The sequence below is a fragment of the Saccopteryx bilineata genome, chromosome 2 (assembly GCF_036850765.1).
Source record: "Saccopteryx bilineata isolate mSacBil1 chromosome 2, mSacBil1_pri_phased_curated, whole genome shotgun sequence".
In the NCBI taxonomy this organism is placed as follows: Eukaryota; Metazoa; Chordata; class Mammalia; order Chiroptera; family Emballonuridae; genus Saccopteryx; species Saccopteryx bilineata.
In genome coordinates this window covers 359308011-359325975 of record NC_089491.1, presented here as the reverse complement: position 1 = coordinate 359325975, position 17965 = coordinate 359308011, and the positions used below count along the sequence as shown (strand labels likewise).

Here is a 17965-nt window from a genome sequence, read left to right as displayed (position 1 = left end):
TAGAAATATGAAGTTAGAACTCTAAATATCTCTCCAAGTGAATGACTGCTGCAAGTACTTAAGTTGGGAGTGGGGAAGAAAGGCATTGCTTCCTTCCTTCCTTCCTTCCTTCCTTCCTTCCTTCCTTCCTTCCTTCCTTCCTTCCTCCCTCCCTCCCTCCCTCCCTCCCTCTTTCTTTCCCTTCCTCCCATCCTCCTTTCTTCATTCATTTCTTCGTTCATTTTCATTGAGCTATAATTCACATATAAGATGTTGCTTTCAACAGGTGGGAGTAGTAAGGAAACCCTATTGAGCATCTTAAATGCTGCCACAGAGCAAGAGCTCACACACAGCCCGGGGCCCTGTGGGCACCAAAAGGCAGCCAGAGAAGAAACTGAACAGCAGGAATGACAGAAGTGGAGCTCATTCAGCCCCCTCTCTCATTCCTTAAAAAAATTGAGATACAATTTATATAATAAAAATTCACCCTTTTAAAGTGTATAAATTCAGCGGTTTTTAGTATAATCACAAAATGGTACAACCATCACCACTGTGTAGTTCCAAAACGTCTTTGTCACTTCATGCTATAACCCTTGAACCCATTAGCAGTCACTGCCTGTTCCCTCCTCCCCGCAGTTCTGGACAGCCACTGTTTTCTGTGTCCTGATTTGCCTACTCTGAGCATTTTGTATAAATGGAATCGTACAATACATGGCATTTTGTGTCTGGCTTCTTAAGCATGTTTTCGAGGTTCATCCAGGTTGTAGCATGTATCACAGCTTCATTCCTTTTTATGGCTGAGTTATATAGTCCATCGTGTAGATGGACCACATTTTGTTTATCCATTCATTGGTTAATGGGCACTTGGGTTATTTCTACCTTTTGGCTGTTGTGAATAATGTTTTTCATTCCTTTTGGTTTGGTTTTCCTGAGAAGCTCTTTGTGGTGGCCACCGTCTGCATTTCTATAGCTTGGCTATTTGGAAAGCAAGAGAGAGCAGAGCTGGGTTGGTGGATGGCTGGGGAACCGGTGTGGGGGAGATGCAGATGCAGACAGGGGGAGTTTGACGGGGTTTGGGAGGACTCTCTGCCAGAGGGAGGGCTTACACCTGAACCCCACAGCTAGCTGATGAGAGGTGGGTATTTTCCCTGTTGATTATTAACTGACAGTTATGATACCGAGAGTAGATCCCTGGGGCTAGAATTGGTGCTTAGTTGAGATGCCAGAAATGTTTTCAAAGACATTTGAATAGCCCTAGACTCTTGATTCTCTCTCTACCTGGGATCCAGGTTACCGTTTTATGAGTTATGGTAATAATAAAGATGGTGATTATAATAATAATTTGTATAGGACTTTGTGTTTTATTTCACAGCCATTACTTTTAATTGCTTTTCTCTCTTTTTTTTTATTAAGTGAGAGGAGGGAGGCCAGAAGGCAGAGACAGACTCCCGCATGTGCCTTGACTTCCTGGCAAGCTCCCTACAGGGCAATGCTCTGCCCATTTGGGGTCGCTGCTCTGTTGCTTGGCAACCAAGCTATTTCAGTGCCTGAGGCGAGGCCATGGAGCCATCCTCAGTGCCTGGGGCCAAATTGCTCTAATAAACTGTTTGAGCCATGGCTGCAGGAGGGGAGGAGAGAGAGAGAGAGGAGAGAGAAGGGGGTGGGGGGAGGGGAAGGGGATGAAGTGGAGAAGCTGATGGTCGCTTCTCCTGTGTGCCCTGATTCAGAATTGAACCCGGGACTTCCACACACCAGGATGATGCTCTATTGCTGAGCCAGCCGGCCAGGGCCTAGTTTTAATTCCTTATATACCATTTTCACCCCCATCTCTGCAGATGAAGGAACTGGGACACAGAGAGGCAAGGTGACTTAACCAAGGTCACACAGTGGGGTAGCAAGTAGAGCCAAACTCAAACCCAGCAATCTCTTGATTCTTAGTGTGGGACATTTTCACAGGAATGTGTGAGAGATGATGGCTGTAATGATCTCAGATGGTCGGAGGCAGAGCCGACTGTGGCTGGAGGTGAGGACCCTGGATGCCTGGGTGCTGTGAGTGGGGTCATCCTCCCCGAGCCTGTCCAGCCCATTTGGGTGAATCACCCCTTTGGTTCTTCAGCTTCCACTCCAGGCTTTGATAATTTCCTGATTTGCATTTGGCCAAAGCCAGTTAGGACCTCTCCTGGCCTCCCTGAGCCCTCCCAGCCACCCCAGGATCCCCCAGGCTCTGGGGAAAGACTTCTAGAGGAGAAGATGTCTGTGGCAAATGGCTCTGGAGCAGAGGGTTGCTGAGTGGGCAGTGCCTCTAGGACCCCCAGAGGCGGGAGGAGGGCTCCTGTGCTGTCTACTCATGCCTGCTCTTACCACCCTTCTCTTAGCTGAATGAATGATCTCATGATCCTCCTCCCTGTCCTTCTTTCCCCTCCTCTGCTCTCATCACAAGCTGCTCTTATGTGTCCCTGTGTGGGACTGGGACCTGTGTCCTTAGAGCTGCATTGGGCATTTGGCTGGCTTGGTTGAAGGGGCAGTTTTCAGTCTCAGTGCCATGACACATGTCAAGATCACTGTGGGTTACTAGCAAGATGCTACAGAGAATAGTGCAGGTCCCGCCTCTGCTAATTTACCTTTTGATCATAATAAATTAGAACAGATTCAAGGTTGCCCCGTGATGGACTTGTGTCACTCTCACCTACTCACATGTAGTCTGTTTGCCTGAGGAAGGCCTGAAATTGCACTGAGCACTGTAGTTCTTACTCTGTCTTATCTCAGCACCAGCCGGTAGCGGGCAGACCTGACTGTTCTTGGGAGGGTGGCTCACACTCGGATGTCATTGGTTAGGAGGGCTGGGACAGGACAGGATGGGGCCCCGCTGACCGTAGCAGGGGCAGTGAGGCCGAAGCAGGGATTTCATCCTCCTTGGTTTTGGTCGTCCAGGTACAAAGCTCAGACCAAAGCCTGGGACTCGGGCATTGTTTTTGTTTCCTAGGGCTGCAGTAACCAAGTACCACAAATATAACTAAGTAGCAAATGGGGTGGCTTGAAATAACAGACATTTATTGTCTTAGTTCTGGAGGCTAGAAGTCCAAAATCAAGGTGTTGGCAGGGCCAGGCTCCTTCTGAGGGCTCCAGGGAGGAATCCTTCCTTGTCTTTCGTAGCTTCCGGTGGTGGCCCCTGGTCCTTGCCACGGCCTGGCACGTCAGCCACACCATTCCAGTCTCTCTCCACCGTCACGTGGCGTTCTCCCTGTGTGTTCGTTTCTTTACATGGCCACCTTTTCCTCTTATAAGGAAATCAGTCATATTGAAATAAGAGGCCAACCTACTGACTTCATCTTAACTTGGTTACATCTACAAAGGTCTTATTTCCAGGAAGGTCACATTGTCAGGTTTGGAGGTTAGGACTTCAGCATATCTTTAGGGTGGACAGGATTCAACTCATGATGGGCAGTTAACTCTTCAGTAAGTGCCTTGGCTGCTGGGAGGGAGGGGTGGAGTTGTGAGGAGATATGGTCAAGTGTGCCTCATTCTCCCCATAGGTGCCACTTTCTACCAAAGTCAAGTAGATTCTAATTTGCAACCAAGGGCCTGTGTGTGCTCTGAGTTCTGGTCTTTCTGAGGGCAGCAGTCGTGCCTTCTGCCCACCCTGGTGTCCCCTCTGGAGTCGCGGCTAGAACCCTGGCGCTAGCATGAGGCTGGTGCTCATTCCTGCTCCAGCACCTTCCAGGGTCCAAGCGTCATTAGGGAAATCCTGGCAGAGACACCCTGTGCTCCCACTTGATAGTCCTCACCACCCCCTGGACACGGGTCCCTGGAGGTTATTCCAGTGTCCAGGGAAAGCAGGCTGGCGCAGGGGAGAGGGACTCAGGCCAGGAAGGGTTGGGCATGGGGGCCTTTGTCTGGGAGGCAGGGACCTTGGATAAGAATCACATCTGCTCTGGTCTCATGGGAGTGGACACCTTGCACCTTATGGAGACAACCAGACAGTGTGACCATGTATATGAGCATCCCTTGACACTGATATTAAAATCCTGCCAGGAGCCCTGGCTGGGTAGCTCAGTTGGTTAGAGTGTTATCCTGATATGCCATGGTTGTAGGTTTGATGCCTAGTCAGGGCACATATAAGAAACAACCAATAAATGCATAAATAAGTGGAACAACAAATTGATGTTTCTTTCTCTCCCTTCCTCCTTCTTTCTCTAAAATTAATAAATAAAACCCCTGCCAGGGTTGCCTCCCCTAGGGTTTGCGATTTTGGAGATCCAGGGACACTATTGGTCAGGTTGGCCCACCAGCCATCTTCGGGTTGCGGGGGGCTAGAGGTTCTCAGCTAACCCCAGCAGTCCTGTAGTCTCTGGTTGGGGGGCTTGCCTCCCCTCCCCTCCCCTTCCTGCATGCTTTTCCCTATTAGGCTCCCAGCCCCCGAAAGGATCTGCCTTTGTCCAGCCTCCCCTGAGGGGACCTGAGGGTGATGCTCTCCGTCCTTGATCATTCTTCCTCCCTTCTCTTGCCCCAGCCATGGCTCTCTGGGTGCAGGCTCATAGAGGAGGAGCAGTGGCTGCCTGGGAGAGGGCAGAGTGGCAGGAGGGGCCGAGCCAGTGCTGGAGCCAGCTCTGTCAGGTCCACAGGCAGGTGAGAGCCAGAGCAGCCAGGCTGCACCCCACAGTGGAAGGGGAGGCTGGTGGCTCCGGCTGAGAGCTAGAAGCCACATTCATCCGTGTGTGTGCGTGTGTGTCTGTGCGCGCACACGTACTGCGTCTTGGCCCTGCTGGTTCTTGAGCTCGAGTCTGGATCAGGAGGAGAGGGAGGAGACCCCCTCTCCAGCTATCAGAGTGAGGCCAAGGTCCAAGAAGAAAGGAGGAGGAAGGCAGATGGAGGAGCAAAGAGGGGGAATTGGCAGGGTTGAGGTTAATGGGGTCGCCTGGGTCCTCTCCAAGCCAGATGTTCACCTAGCCTCCTTTCTGTGCTTCTAGAGGACAGGCTGCAGGGCGGCAGGAGCGGGGTCAGTAGACAGGGCCTGGTGTGCCTGGCCTGCTTTCCCTTAGACTGGGCCTGTCTGGCCTGGGGGGAGCCTGGCAGGGGCGTGTCTGGGTCCAAGGCAAGGGCTTGCTCTGGAAAGGCCAGGGCTGGGCTCTACAGGGGGCGAGCTTCTCTTATGAAGGAGGGTGGGGTTGGAGCTCTTACCCTCCCACCCCCCTGTTACTGGACTGGAAAGAAGTACAGAAGCATTCTCTCGAGTTGGCAGAGGAGGTCCTTTGGTCATTTAAGCTGGACCAGGTGTTGGCTGACGCAGCTGCTTCAGGCTGGGGCTCTGGAGAAGGAAACAGCTGCAAAGTTGGGGCTTCTGTGGCTTATCCTGGTCTTCTTAGGCTCTTAATACTGCTATCCTTGCCCTCCCCCTCCCCCCTGTGCCAGGATATAACTAGGACATGTCCAGGACGCCAGAGTCCCTTGTCCGGGGACACCCCCAGGTTCTGCCCAGCTGGTCCTATTGCATAACTGTTGTCCTAAAGTCTTATCCTAATGCAAACATTCTGCCTGGAAATCAGACTCAAACTAGCACTCCCTGGTCACCAGCAAGGGCCAGATGGAAAGTGGGGAGTGTGTGAGAGCAGCGCATTTGTCGCAATCATGTTGTCATGGTGACATAATTCTGTTTAGCTGTCTCTCCATGGTCCTAGCCCACATGGATTAAAATAAGTTTTACCTGCAGTTTACATAGCAGGCAGCCCTGTCCTCCCAACTTCAGCTGTTTGGCTGGGGGTGAGGTGGGGTGGGGTGTGTGTGTGTGTGTGTGGTGTGTGTGTTAAGGGACAAAGGAGCCCCAGAGGGGATGAATTGAAAATGTTTACCCCTCCTCTTTCTTCTCCGACCCCAGGCCCAGTCCTGTGTCTCTCTCTCTTTAGCTCTGTGGTCCTCAGACTTCACTGTGCATCAGAACCACCTGGAGAGACTGTTAAAATACCGATTGCTGGGCCCTGTCACCGGGAGTCTGGTGCAGGACCCAAGAGTCTGCATTTCTCACAAGTTCCCAGTGATGCTAATGCTGTTGGAGCAGGGACCACACTGGGAGCAGTCCTGCTTTACATCTGATTACATCCCAGCAAAGAAATGTGCCTACTCCAGTTCTGCAGTGGGTGTTAGATGTGTCCCCAAGCCCAGCTTTAGAGGAGAGGGGGCGGAGCAGGCAGGCCTCACTCACCTCTTCTGTGTTCTGTGGCCTCCTTACAGGAAGCAGGAGCTGGCCCACAGCTCAGATGTGACCCTCCCAGACCGGTCGCTGTCCCCCCCTCTCACTGCACCTCCCACCATGAAGGTAAGACGCTTCCCAGTTGGGAAGTGGGGAGGGTAAGGTATGTGGGGGGTCAATCTCAAGGCTTTCTTTGTTTTGGCCCCAGGCCCTGCTGTGTCCGTCCCAGTGGGGGCCATGGAATGCCCAGACACCTCTGGAAGCCGGTTCACTTGAGCTTAGTGCAGCAGGAAAGTGTGACTGGGAGGTTCGGGGGTGTGAGGGCGTGGTGAGGAAATAGACTGGGCTGCTTGGCAGTTAGTGAGAGGCCCTGTGGAACTGTGGGGTTCCGGAACAAGGGGCGCGGGCAGGAGTAAGTGGGAGAGGGATAGAATGCAGCCAGAGGTTAGTGCCTTAACCCATTTGTGCTGGAGGCTGAGATTTTTGAAATTCAGTTCTTCAAAACTTTTTGAAAATTGACATCACTTTTTGACAAGCTCCCAGCAGGCCTGTATCTGCAGCAGTGACTAACTGTGCACCAGGTGATAACACGTACCCTGAGGAGGCAGACATGTTTGAAAAATCAGACCTCGGCGATGACCTTGAGCAGTAGGATATAAGTAACTCCCATGTCATTATGTTCCAATAATGGGACATGAGGCATAAATGGGTTAAGGGGTACTTCCCAGAAGGGCTGCTGGGGTCTGGGGGTGAGGAAGGAGGGGTCCTGTGGGCTGGGGCCCTCTTGGTTCTTGAATGGAACTTGCATGCTGGTCTTCTTGCTTCTGAGTGGCCTTCTTGGGTTGTCCCTGTCACCCCAATCCCTGTGAGAGAGTTACCTCAGAGGTTCTGGGGAGCCAGTAATTATTTCCCTATTAACACTTTATTCACAGGTCTCTTTCCTGGGAGAACACACCCCAGGACCCCAGGGCCCTCTCATTCCTGGAAAGGAGCTGAGGGGGCAGCACCCTTCTCCCCCCACCATGCCCTTCCCCTTTACCCTTCGGTCCCCCGTGGCAGGATGGCCACACACGCCTGCTGCGGCCCTCAGGGAGGACTCGGCTCGGGCAGTATTCCTGCCTAGGCAGCAGTGCACCTCCATCCCTCCCCCCCCCCCATTACGTTTTCCCAGGTAGGGACTTGCTTTGAAGAAGTCACCTAGCTCCTGAGTCATATGAGAGGATATATAGGCCAGCTTCCATCTCTGTCCTGGAGCTCTGCTGTGAGCTGACTCACAGGGAAATAATTAGGGCTCTTCTCTGTTGCACCCCCACTTCCCCGACATAGTCTGTTGCAAAGTGATACCCCCTAAGGAAGCAGATAAAAAGCACCTTTCCATTATCACCCCATTACTGAATGCCCACCGTGCACAGAGCTGTGTGGTATGCACTGAGGGTAATATCATTTGAAGAACAGCTCTCGCTGGATTAGTTCTAGAGTGGGTGGGCTATAGGGCTGACTGAGGCCAGCCCTGCTGTCTTCCTGCTGGGGGCTTGGGGCCACTGAAAGCTAGACTGCCTTCATGAGCCTCGTCACAGTGCTGGCAGCTGAGCCAGGTGCTGGGGTGGCTTGTCTGCACAGGGTAATGCTGGAAGCATATCACCATTGTGAGTTTCAGCATGTTGATCTGCAAAATGGGGTGTGGGATGCCTGTCTCTGTGCACATGGATGGCGGGAGTGTGCCAGGGGAACTCTGAAAGTTTCCTAGGAGGAGTTGCTGAGTTCTTTTGGCAGCCTTTAATTACTCCTTTAATTCCTTCAACGCCCAATATTTATTTGAGTGTTGTATTAGTCAAGACTGTTGCTTTCAAGTGAAAGAAACATAACTCACTTTGGCTTAAGCATAAAAGGGAATTTATTGCCTTTGTAATGGCAAATATAGACTCCAGGCATGGCTGCATCCATACAACCTCTTTCGCTATTTCTTCTGTATTGTTTTCATCCTTTGTTAAACTCTGTCTTTGTGATTACGTGACTGTGACAGCTGCTCCTACTTGCTAAGTGACTCCAGTGAAGAGTCTTTTTCCCTAGTAGTTCTAACAAAAGTCCCAGGGAGGAAGCACATTGGCCTACCTTGGATCACATGTCTATCTCTGAACCAATCATTGCAACAGAGAGATGGAAGGCTCTGATTGGCCAGACTTGGTTCTCATGTCTACCACCTAAACTCTAAGAACCAAGAGTGGGAGGGGGAACTTCTCAAAGGAAAGTTGAGGTGTTACTATGAGAAGAAGAGAAAATGGATGCAGAAAGGCAAGACCAAGAGCAATTTTTTTTTTTTGGTGGCAAAGACACAGAGAGAGAGACAGAGAGAGGGTCATCATTGTGGCTCCTTAGTTGTTCATTGATTGCTTTCTCATATGTGCCTTGACCGGGGGGCTCCAGCTAAGCTGGTGACCCCTTGCTTAAGCCAGCAACCTTTGGGCTTAAGCCAGTGACTATGGGGTCATATCTATGATCTCACACTCAAGCCAGCGACCATGTGCTAAAGCTGGTGAGCCCATGCTCAAGCTGGCAATCTCGGGGTTTTGAACCTGCGTCCTCTGCATTTCAGACCAATGCTCTCTCCACTGCACCACCGCCTGGTCAGACAAGACCAACAGCATTTACTATAAATGCTGACAATGTCCTGAGTGGTGGGGACTTAGTAGTGATTGAGACATTATGATCCTGCTCTGGTTGGTTAGCTTAGTGGATAGAATGTTGGCCTAGTGTATGGATGTCCTGAGTTTGATTCCTGGCCAGGACATACAGGAGAAGCGACCATCGACTTCTCTCCCTTTTCCTCTCTCCCTTCTCTTCTTTTTCCCTTCCTGCAGCCAGTGGCTTGATTGGTTCTAGTGTCAGCTGTGGCACTGAGGATAGCTTGGTTGATCCAAGCATTGACCTCAGGTGCTGAGGATAGCTTGGTTGATTGGAGCATTGGCTCCAGATAGGGGTTTCCCAGTAGATCATGGTCCGGGTGCATGTGGGAGTCTGTCTCACTATCTCCCCTCCTCTCACTTAAAAAGAAAAGACATTGTGATGATCCCTGTTCTAGAGTTTGTAGTCTAGCTGTGGAGATAAGAGTTGAAAAAGTAATTTTAAGAATGAGGGATGGACAGTTAGGTGTGATTAATATTCCATAGGAGAAGCACCGCATAACTGGGGGACAATATAAGGTCTGTGGAGGGGGAATCTAACGTAATCTTGGAGTCTCAGGTAGGGTTTGTTTTTTTTTGAGAGAGAGGTGAGAGATGAGAATCATTAATTCATAGTTACTTCACTTTAGTTGTTTATTGATTGCTTCTCATACGTGCCTTGAGTAGAGGACTCAAGCCACGCCAGTGATCCCTTGCTCAAGCCAATAACCTTGGGCTTAAGCCAGTGACCTTGGGGTTTTGAACCAGGTACCTCAACATCCCGGGTTGATGCTTTATCTACTGCGCCACCACTAGTCAGACCAGGTAGGGCTTCTTTGAGGAAATGAAATTTAAGCTGAACCCTGAGAGTTGAGTAGGACTTAGTTAGCCGAGTTATAGTCAGGGTGGAAGAGGGTGTTCTATATGCTTATTACTCAAAGGGAGGCCAAAAGACCACTAACACCTGCATTATTTGGGAGCTCCTCAGACATGCAAAAGCCCCGGCCTCACTCCAGACCGCTGGGTGAGAACGTGAATTTTACTCACACACCTGGCTCTGAAATGCCCTGCCACAGGATAGAGATGGTTTCTCCAGCCAGAATGGCCGGAGCATCCACAGTTAGGGACAGAGTCAGACCCTTGAAAGCTTTGCTGAAGATTCTGAGCTTTCTCCTAACTAAGGGCAATGAAATTATTGAAGCTTTTAGTCAGAGGAATAAGATGATGGGAGTTTGGAAATATCACCTTGGCCGTTGTGTGTGCGGTGCATAGGGAGGAGCAGGTGGAAAGTGGGAGATGAGTTGGGAGGTCTCTGCAGGAGTCCAGTTTGGAGGGGTCGGCGGCCTGACTGAAGGCCCTGGGAGGTTACTTGGAAGCGGTCAGACCTCAGGTTTCCTAGGAGGTAGACTGATGAGGATTTGGGAGAGGTCGGGGGCTAGAGTGGCCCCAGGTTTGGAGCATCTGGATCAATGTTACAGCCATTTTCTGAGATGGAGTGACCTGGAAGGGAGGATGAGGGCTTGACTTCTAAGTGCTGAGTTGGACATGCTTGAGACACAAATGAGAATGTCAGTGAGCAGCTGGGTATTTGGGGGCCAGGCTTAGAAGGAGGGTCTGGACTGGAGGTAAAAATCTGATGTCATTTTCATAGAGATGGGAATTGGAGCTTGGGGAAGAGGGTGGGTGGGGGTGGGGAACTCTCCAGGAAGAGGGTGAAGTAAGGAAAAGATACCTGGGGTAGCACCTTGGGGGACTCAAGGAAAGGCTGGTGTGGAGGAGGCTGGGCGCCTGGTGGGAGGAGCATTTCACAAAGGAGGGTCGGAAAGCCGTGCCGCTGCTGCGGAGAGGCCAAGCACAGTGCGAGTGTGCAGTGGCTTTTAGGCTCAGTGGCCTGGGCGCTGATGTACCTGGAGCAGTTGTGGGGAGTGAGTGGAGATGGTGCGCAAGTCAGAGGGTGTAGACAACGCTTGTGAGAGGGGAGACTTGAGTGTGTGGGAATACTGAAGGGAGAGAGTCAGGAGGGCACACGGAGATCCAGGAGAGAGGGAGACTGATGAAGAATTCATATTGGTTTATTAAAAATTATTTATGACCGTATGCTGGGTGCCTGACCCATCTCTGCTCTGGCTGGCACAGGGCCCAGCCAGGTGTCAGGGGCTAAGGCTGGCCTGGGTGGGGCCCACGGCAGGCTCAGAACAGAGCAGCTTCCTGCAGGAAAATCTTAGTGACTTAGAAGACAGCCCAAATGCTGAATGCTCTGTCCTTCTTCTAACTCGGCTTGGGAATTTCCCAGCCTATGACTTTACTGTCCAAAGCTCCCAGGCCAAGGTCAGAGCTGGAAACTCAGAGAAAGATTTGAAGGGGTTGCCTTGGGGACTCACACTGGCAGTAGGACCCTTCTTCTGTAGTTGGTGTTAGGAATCAGTGTGTGGTATACTTGGACTTAGGGATCTTTTAGTGACTGTCATTTGGCCTTATTCTGTACCTTACACTTAGCCTGAGGCATCTGTCCACTAGGATGTTCTCTTTCTCTGTGCAAAGCTCACTGATCCACGTGGGACTTAAAACCATGATCCTCATTTCCCTCGCCCAGCCTGCTCGCCGCAGGGGGAGCGTTTTGGTGACTGCACTTATCAAGTCATGTTGCTGGTTGTGGGAAGCTTCTTCCGATTGAATTATTTGAGGCAGCAACCATCTTCTCTGTGGATCCCTAGTCCTGGTGGGGGTGCGTGGCTGTCAGATGCTTATGGTGTTTTGGCCGGAAGGGACATCCAGGTCAGAGAGCCTGCAGTTGATCTTCTATTTCTCTGGTTTTTCTTGAATCTTATGTCCCAGCTGAGCCTCTGTATCTCGGTAATACGTTTCTAAGTTAAGCTATGGACATGTTCTGCAGGCTGTGGGCTGAAGGCCCTTCCTTTCCCATCTTTCCCATCACAGACCTTGGCTCCCACCTGCTGTGAGGGCAGGATCAGGCCTCCCGACTTCTCGGGTTGTTACTGTACACTGAAGTCTGCAACACCGAGGTGGAGGGTTGGCTCTCTCCAGGCTCTCTCCCCCACAATATCTGGACAGTGTGGGAGGGTTTCACCTGGTGTTTTTGGCAGTGCAGGTTGGGACAGAGGTGGCAGGCATACCCCTTTGGTATTGATTAGCTTGGGAGTCACAGAATGTCAGGGATGGATGATCCATCTCCTTTATAGATTAGTTAGATGGATAATGACTTGCCCAAGGTCCCACTGAAGGTACTTGTGCTCCTACTATAGTCAGCAGATGGAGTTAAATTCAGAGACCCAACCTATTTTTGGTAAAGTGCTCCTCTCATCCTACCCCACACACGCAGGGACAGCCGTTCTTCTGGATGCTTCTCCCATTGGGGTGGGACTGGGGGAGCAGTAGCTGCCTCCAGCCTGAGAAGCTCTTCCCCCTACCCCAGGCTACTGCCCCCCCCCCCCCCATGCTTGCCGCAACTGGTCCTACTTATCCTCCTCCACCTCTTTGCTGTTTGTGTTTTTCAAGGGGATTTTTTTGATTTTTTTTTTTTCTAATATGAAACTGAGAAGAAGCAACCAAAGAGCTGCCGAGCAGATGGGCTGAATGAGAGCCCAGTTCCCAGCCAGAACTCCAGCCGTGGATGGCGCGGGGCAGGCTGGGAGAGGGTTGGGGCCGTCTCTCTGTGAACGCTGTGGATTGTTTCTGGGCCCACATGTTTTATGATCATGTTTTCATGCCCAGATGGATCAACAGGCATTCAGGGAAGGCTGGCTTTGTGTGCCCAGCATTACACTGGGCCCCTTGGGGTCAAACCAAGGCTACAGTCCTCATCCCTCAAAGAACCTGCTGTCTACCGGGGACCTTAGCTGAGCAGAAGAAACCATATGGCTCAGTATGTGGCAAGTCAAGTGTGTCAGGTGGCTTCTCAGTCGGGTGGAGAGGAGTGAGGGCATCTTTGTGGGGAGGCCGATGGGGGAGTCGGAAGGGGCCCTGATGGAAAGCATGGAGGTTGGGCCAACCCCCCTGGACTGACCGTACACAACAGCCTTCCTGGGCTTTGTGAAGTGATGGGGCTCGATTTACCCACCTGATTGTCCCCCAGTTCACAGTAAGTGTGCAGAGCGTTTCATTGAAGGTGACAGTGCTGGGACTTGATGTGACCTTGATCGGAACCATCACACTGGCCCCTGGAGCCCCACTAGGCCTGGGCCGGCTAGGTCAGCGGGGAGGTGACCTGTACTCAGTCTTCTCCATTTGTGCAAGTCTGAGGGAGGGCTCTGTTCAGACCTTCTCCTTTCAGGCGAAGATAAGGAGGCCTGATGTCCCTTCTGTGGGGATGAGCAGAGAGTCCTGTTCCTACTTTGCTTCCTTGGTATTTGGCTCTTCACGACTCACAGATACCTCTGAAACCTTTAAGGGTAGGTCAGGCAGGCATGGAAGTCTCCAGATGCCAGGGGGAAAAACGGAGGTCAAAGGAACCTTCTCTTCGTCCCCATTAGGCAGAGCTGTGCGGGTCCCCTCCTGCCCTCCCCGCTCACCAGCTGCCCACCAGCCAGTCTCTCGCCCTCGGGGTCGGCTGGGCTTTCCTTTCCAGCTTGTAGCACAGCCCCAGGCCCGATGCCATCTCTTCACTTTGCCTGCGGTTCCTGCCCCCTGTCTTCTCTCCACCCTGGGAAGGGTTGAGTGAGGGGTGTCAGCCCCTCTCAGATCTACCAAATTTGTACAGACAAGGTAAGGAGGCATTTGTGGGAAGGATGTTGGGAGCCTTCTTGGGCGGGGACAGGAAGGGCTCAACGACACCAGTAAGGAGACTTGGTTTTCTTTTTCTTTAAGAAAGTCCCAGAAGGGGACGCAAGGGGTCAGATATGTGTTCCCTTGATTACCACTGTGGTAGGAGGTTTAGCTGGTGCTCTTGCTGATACGCCGTGGGCTCTGGGAGAGCCATCTCTGGTCTCCATAGACCCCATTTATGCCTAATGGGGGTCCAGATGACTTCTCCTCAGAAGCCACGTCCTGGAAGCCTTTGGATTTCATAGAGGCCAGTGGACAGGGGAGCCCAAGGGCAGTGCAGTCGTGAGGAGGGGCTTACCTGGTCTGCATCTGTGGGGCTGCACCTTGGAAGCATTGAGACCATGGTGATGTCTGCGTGTGCACCACCTGCACAGACCCAACCCTCATGTGTGCATATCTGCACATATGCATATTGTCCCTGATTTGGTTCATGTTTCAAGGCCAACTAGCGTATAGTTCCTGCAAATTACTTTAGATGTAACCGGATTTTAAAAAATTGACACATTAAAATGCATAAATCTTAACTGTATACTTTTATTAAAGCATGCGCTCATGCACTCATACGACTCATACTCTGATTTAATTCAGATATAGGATATTTCTGCTACCTCAGTAAGTTCCTCGTGTCCCTAGTCAATCCCTGCCACCCACTACCCTCCCAAGCAACCAGTGTTCTGATTGTTCACCGTGAATTAGTTTTGCCTGTTCTAGGACTTAATTTCAAAGGAATCTTGTAGTTTGTACTTTTGTGCTCAGCTCAGTATAATCTCCATGAGGTTCACCTGTGCTCCTAAGTGTGTCAGTAGTGTGTTACTTTGTGTGACTGTGCCACAGTTCACTTACTCTCCAACTGAGGGACATTTGAGTTGTTTCCAGTTTTTGGCTATAATGCATAACCAAATGCTTTGAACATTATGGTATAGGTATTATTGTTTTGTTTTGGGCATGTATGTATTTTTATTTCACTTAGATAAATACACAAAGTGAAATGGCTGGGTCAAATGCTTAACTATATGAAACCAACCAAACTTTTTGCCAGATGGTGGTACTAGTTTACATTTTGACTGGGCAATGTTATGAGAGTTTTGACTGCTCCATATTCGTGCTGACACTTGCCATTGTCAAGTTATTTAATTTTAGCTACTTGAATGGGTGTGTAGGGGTATTTCACTGTGGTTTTAATTTGCATTTTTCTTATGACTAATAATGTCAAACACATCTACATAGGCTTGTTGACCATTCTTATAGTTCCCTTTGCTCTTTGTTCTCCTTGAAAATTGGAATGTTTGTCTTCTTGTAGGCATTTTTTAGATATTCTGGATACAAGTTCATTTTTTTTTCTTTTTGACAGAGATATAGGAAGGGAGAGAGGAGGAGGAGAGAGATGAGAAGCATCAATTCATAGTTGCTTCACTTTAATTGTTCATTGATTGCTTCTCACATGTGCCTTGATGGGGTGGGGATCAAGCTGAGACAGTGACCCCTTGTTCAAGCCAGCTACCTTCAACTCAAACCAGCTACCTTCAGCTCAAGCCAGCGACCTTAGGCTTCAAGCCAGTAACCATTGGGCTCAAGCCAGTGACCTTAGGCTTCAAGCCAGCGACCTTGGGGATCAAGCCAGTGACCTTAGGATCATGTTGGTGATCCCACGCTCAAGCCCAGTGAACCGGCTATAGCCGGTGACCTTGGGGTTTTGAAGCAGGGCCCTCAACGTCCCGGGCTGAGACTCAATCTACTGTACCACCACTGGTCAGGCGCAAGTTCATTTCTTAACAGTGTCTTCAACAAGCAGAAGTTTTAATTTTGATGATGTCTAATTTATGGATTTTTTTCATTTTATGTCAATAGCTTTCTGTTTCCTGAGAAATCTTTGCTTATTCCATATAGAAGCTTTTAAATTTTCACTACAGGTCTAAGATTTATGTTAATTTAATTGTGTATAGCACAGGAAAGGAGTCTAGGTTTACTCCCATAGGGATATCCAGTGGCTGTATATGTGCACCCATGTATTTGCACAGCTGTTCTATAAGTCATGGTGTTACTCTAGCCCAGGGATGGCAAACAGGTGACACTCATGCTCTCACTCCACCCTTCTGCCAGCAGTCCAGGCAGATATTAGTAGTTGATCCTGACACTCTTTCCCATGAGTTTAGACGTGGGTCATGATCATTTGAGCATGTTACTAAATCTCCCTGACCTCCAACTTCTTCACCTGTGGAATAGGGACATGACCACCTAGAAGAGAATGGAGCAATTTGTGAGGTGGGTGGTAGAGGGACTGTGCATAGTAGGTGCTCAGTAAGTGATGATGATAATGATGTGGATGTAGTTCTTGCCCTTGAGAAACAACTAGTTAGGGCTTCTCTCTAGGGAACTGGGAGCCACCAACACATGAGAGTCCCTTGCCTGCTCCCATGTAGCCTCGGGCCCCTGGCCTTTCGATCTGGAGGCCCCAGAGGGGAGCCCTGCTTCCTAGAAATTGCTCATGAAGTCCAAGCCTAGACCTAGGTCATCTGGGCCTTAGTCCTTCTCTCCTTAGTGCTGGGCAACAGGCCAGCTGGGCTTCCAGAACGTTCTCTATGAGGACCCTCTTCTCTCATTTGATTCTCCAGCCTATCTCCCTTTCCTTCTGACAGGCCGCATGGCCTCCCCCATCGTGGGGGCTAATCCAGTTCCTTTGACCTGGGTCAGGATCCCTTTGAGGCTCTTTCTCAAAAGGTGAAGCAGTGTCAGGTCATGGTTAAGAACGGTGTCTGGAATCAGTCTGCCTGGGCTGAATGAAGGCTTTACCACTTTCTGGCTGTGGGACTTCTCGCTGCCTCAGTTTCCTCATTTGTAGACTAGGAATATAAGAGAGGTTTAATGGGGACTAATGGAAATGATGTCAGTTCATCACTGAAAAGAGAGGCACGCAGTGTGTGCAGCAGAAGTGTTAGTCATCATTCCTCCAGAGAACGGCAGTGCATAGAGGGGGAGTCTGGAAGGAAGCGCACCGACCTTTCCGCTGTTGATACAGTTTCTCCTCAGGACGCCTGGGTTTCCTTCCCTGCCGGGTCCTCACGGCTGAGCTGGCTCTTCATGTCTGATGAACAAATTGAAATAGTGTTTTGTGTGATCGCCTCCACCTGATGATCCCTGTGTATCAGACTCAAAGCCGCCTGAGACACTTGGGTGACAGTGAGGGGACTGGAAAAAGGCTGAAAACAAAGGTCCTGCACAGCAGACTCAGCCCGACCCGGGGAGCATCCTTCTGGATCACGTGCCCCGTTCCTGTGGCGAGGCTGCCCCGAGCCAGCTGGAGGGGCTCACAGTCCAGATGATCCCCAGGGGCACAGGAAGACCCTGCAAAACCAGTGTCCTCATAAAGAATTTGGGGATCAGACTGAGTGGAGACTTGGACATTTCAAGGCTATGGAGAGTCCCAAGCTTGGCCTTAGAATATATTTTATGATTTGTTTGTCTCCATCAGAAGTTTCCTTCCTAACTCCTTTTGCCTGTGGCTAAATATATTAAAAGGAGCCTATATTTCTAGACAGACACTGATCTTGTGCCCTGGTCGAACACTTGGCATTCAGGGCATCTCCCTGTGGCTGCTTTCCACTCTGCTCTAGTCCTTGGTGTGGACCTGCCTTTGAAGGCCTGACCAGCGTCCTCCCCTTACCTTAGCCCCCGGCTCTCCCACAGCCTGCTTGTTTGGGGTCCTGCTCTTCCTGGTGGATTGTGGCAGGTCTGGGGCACAGAGGCCTGGGCCTCGCCCTGGGATTTCGTAACCAACTGTGTGACATGGTGCAGTTCAGTCACCTATGAACTTCAGTTTCTTCATGTGTAGAACTGAGCCCACTCCATAGGTGTGCTTTGAGGGTTACTGGAGGAAGCAGGTGGGCAAGGGCTTCAGAAAGCACAGGCACATAAAGGAACTATAGATTGGTATGTAGTGGACACTGGTAGTTATTATCATGGGCAGTGAGCTAAATGCTTGTGGGGTGGTTTCATTGATTATCTCACTCTCCTGTTTGAGCGGCCATACAGACTTCTTCACTGAGACCTGCTCAGGGGGTGTCCTGCCAGACTCTCCCCCCACCCTCCTGAATGTGTGTTACCCGACACTCAAGCCCAGTGTATCTTGTGCTTTCTGGGAGAGTGAGTGGGGGATTCTGTGTTTGCTCCCAAAGGGACACTGAGAAAGTCCCCCAAGGACACAGGATGTTTTTTTTCTGTGTCCCCCTCCTGTTGGCGTTTTCCCTTAGGCCTGGCGGAGTCCCTGCTGAGTTTGGAGATGATGTTTCAGGCTGTGGGGTGTGGATTTACTTCCTGGGGCTGCTGGAACCAAGTACCACAAACTTGGTGGCCCCAAACAACG

At 50.6% G+C, this 17965-nt stretch overlaps 1 protein-coding gene across 8 annotated transcripts in view; it reads left to right on the top strand.

Moving 5' to 3' along the window:
- Positions 1–17965, top strand: part of RAP1GAP2 (RAP1 GTPase activating protein 2) — a 490286-nt gene that overhangs the window by 119208 nt on the left and 353113 nt on the right. For all 8 annotated transcript variants that reach the window (XM_066263014.1, XM_066263015.1, XM_066263021.1 and 5 more), the window contains one exon: positions 6205–6289. In XM_066263014.1, coding sequence (XP_066119111.1) covers positions 6205–6289 — 85 coding nt within the window. The remainder of the gene's footprint in view (positions 1–6204; positions 6290–17965) is intronic.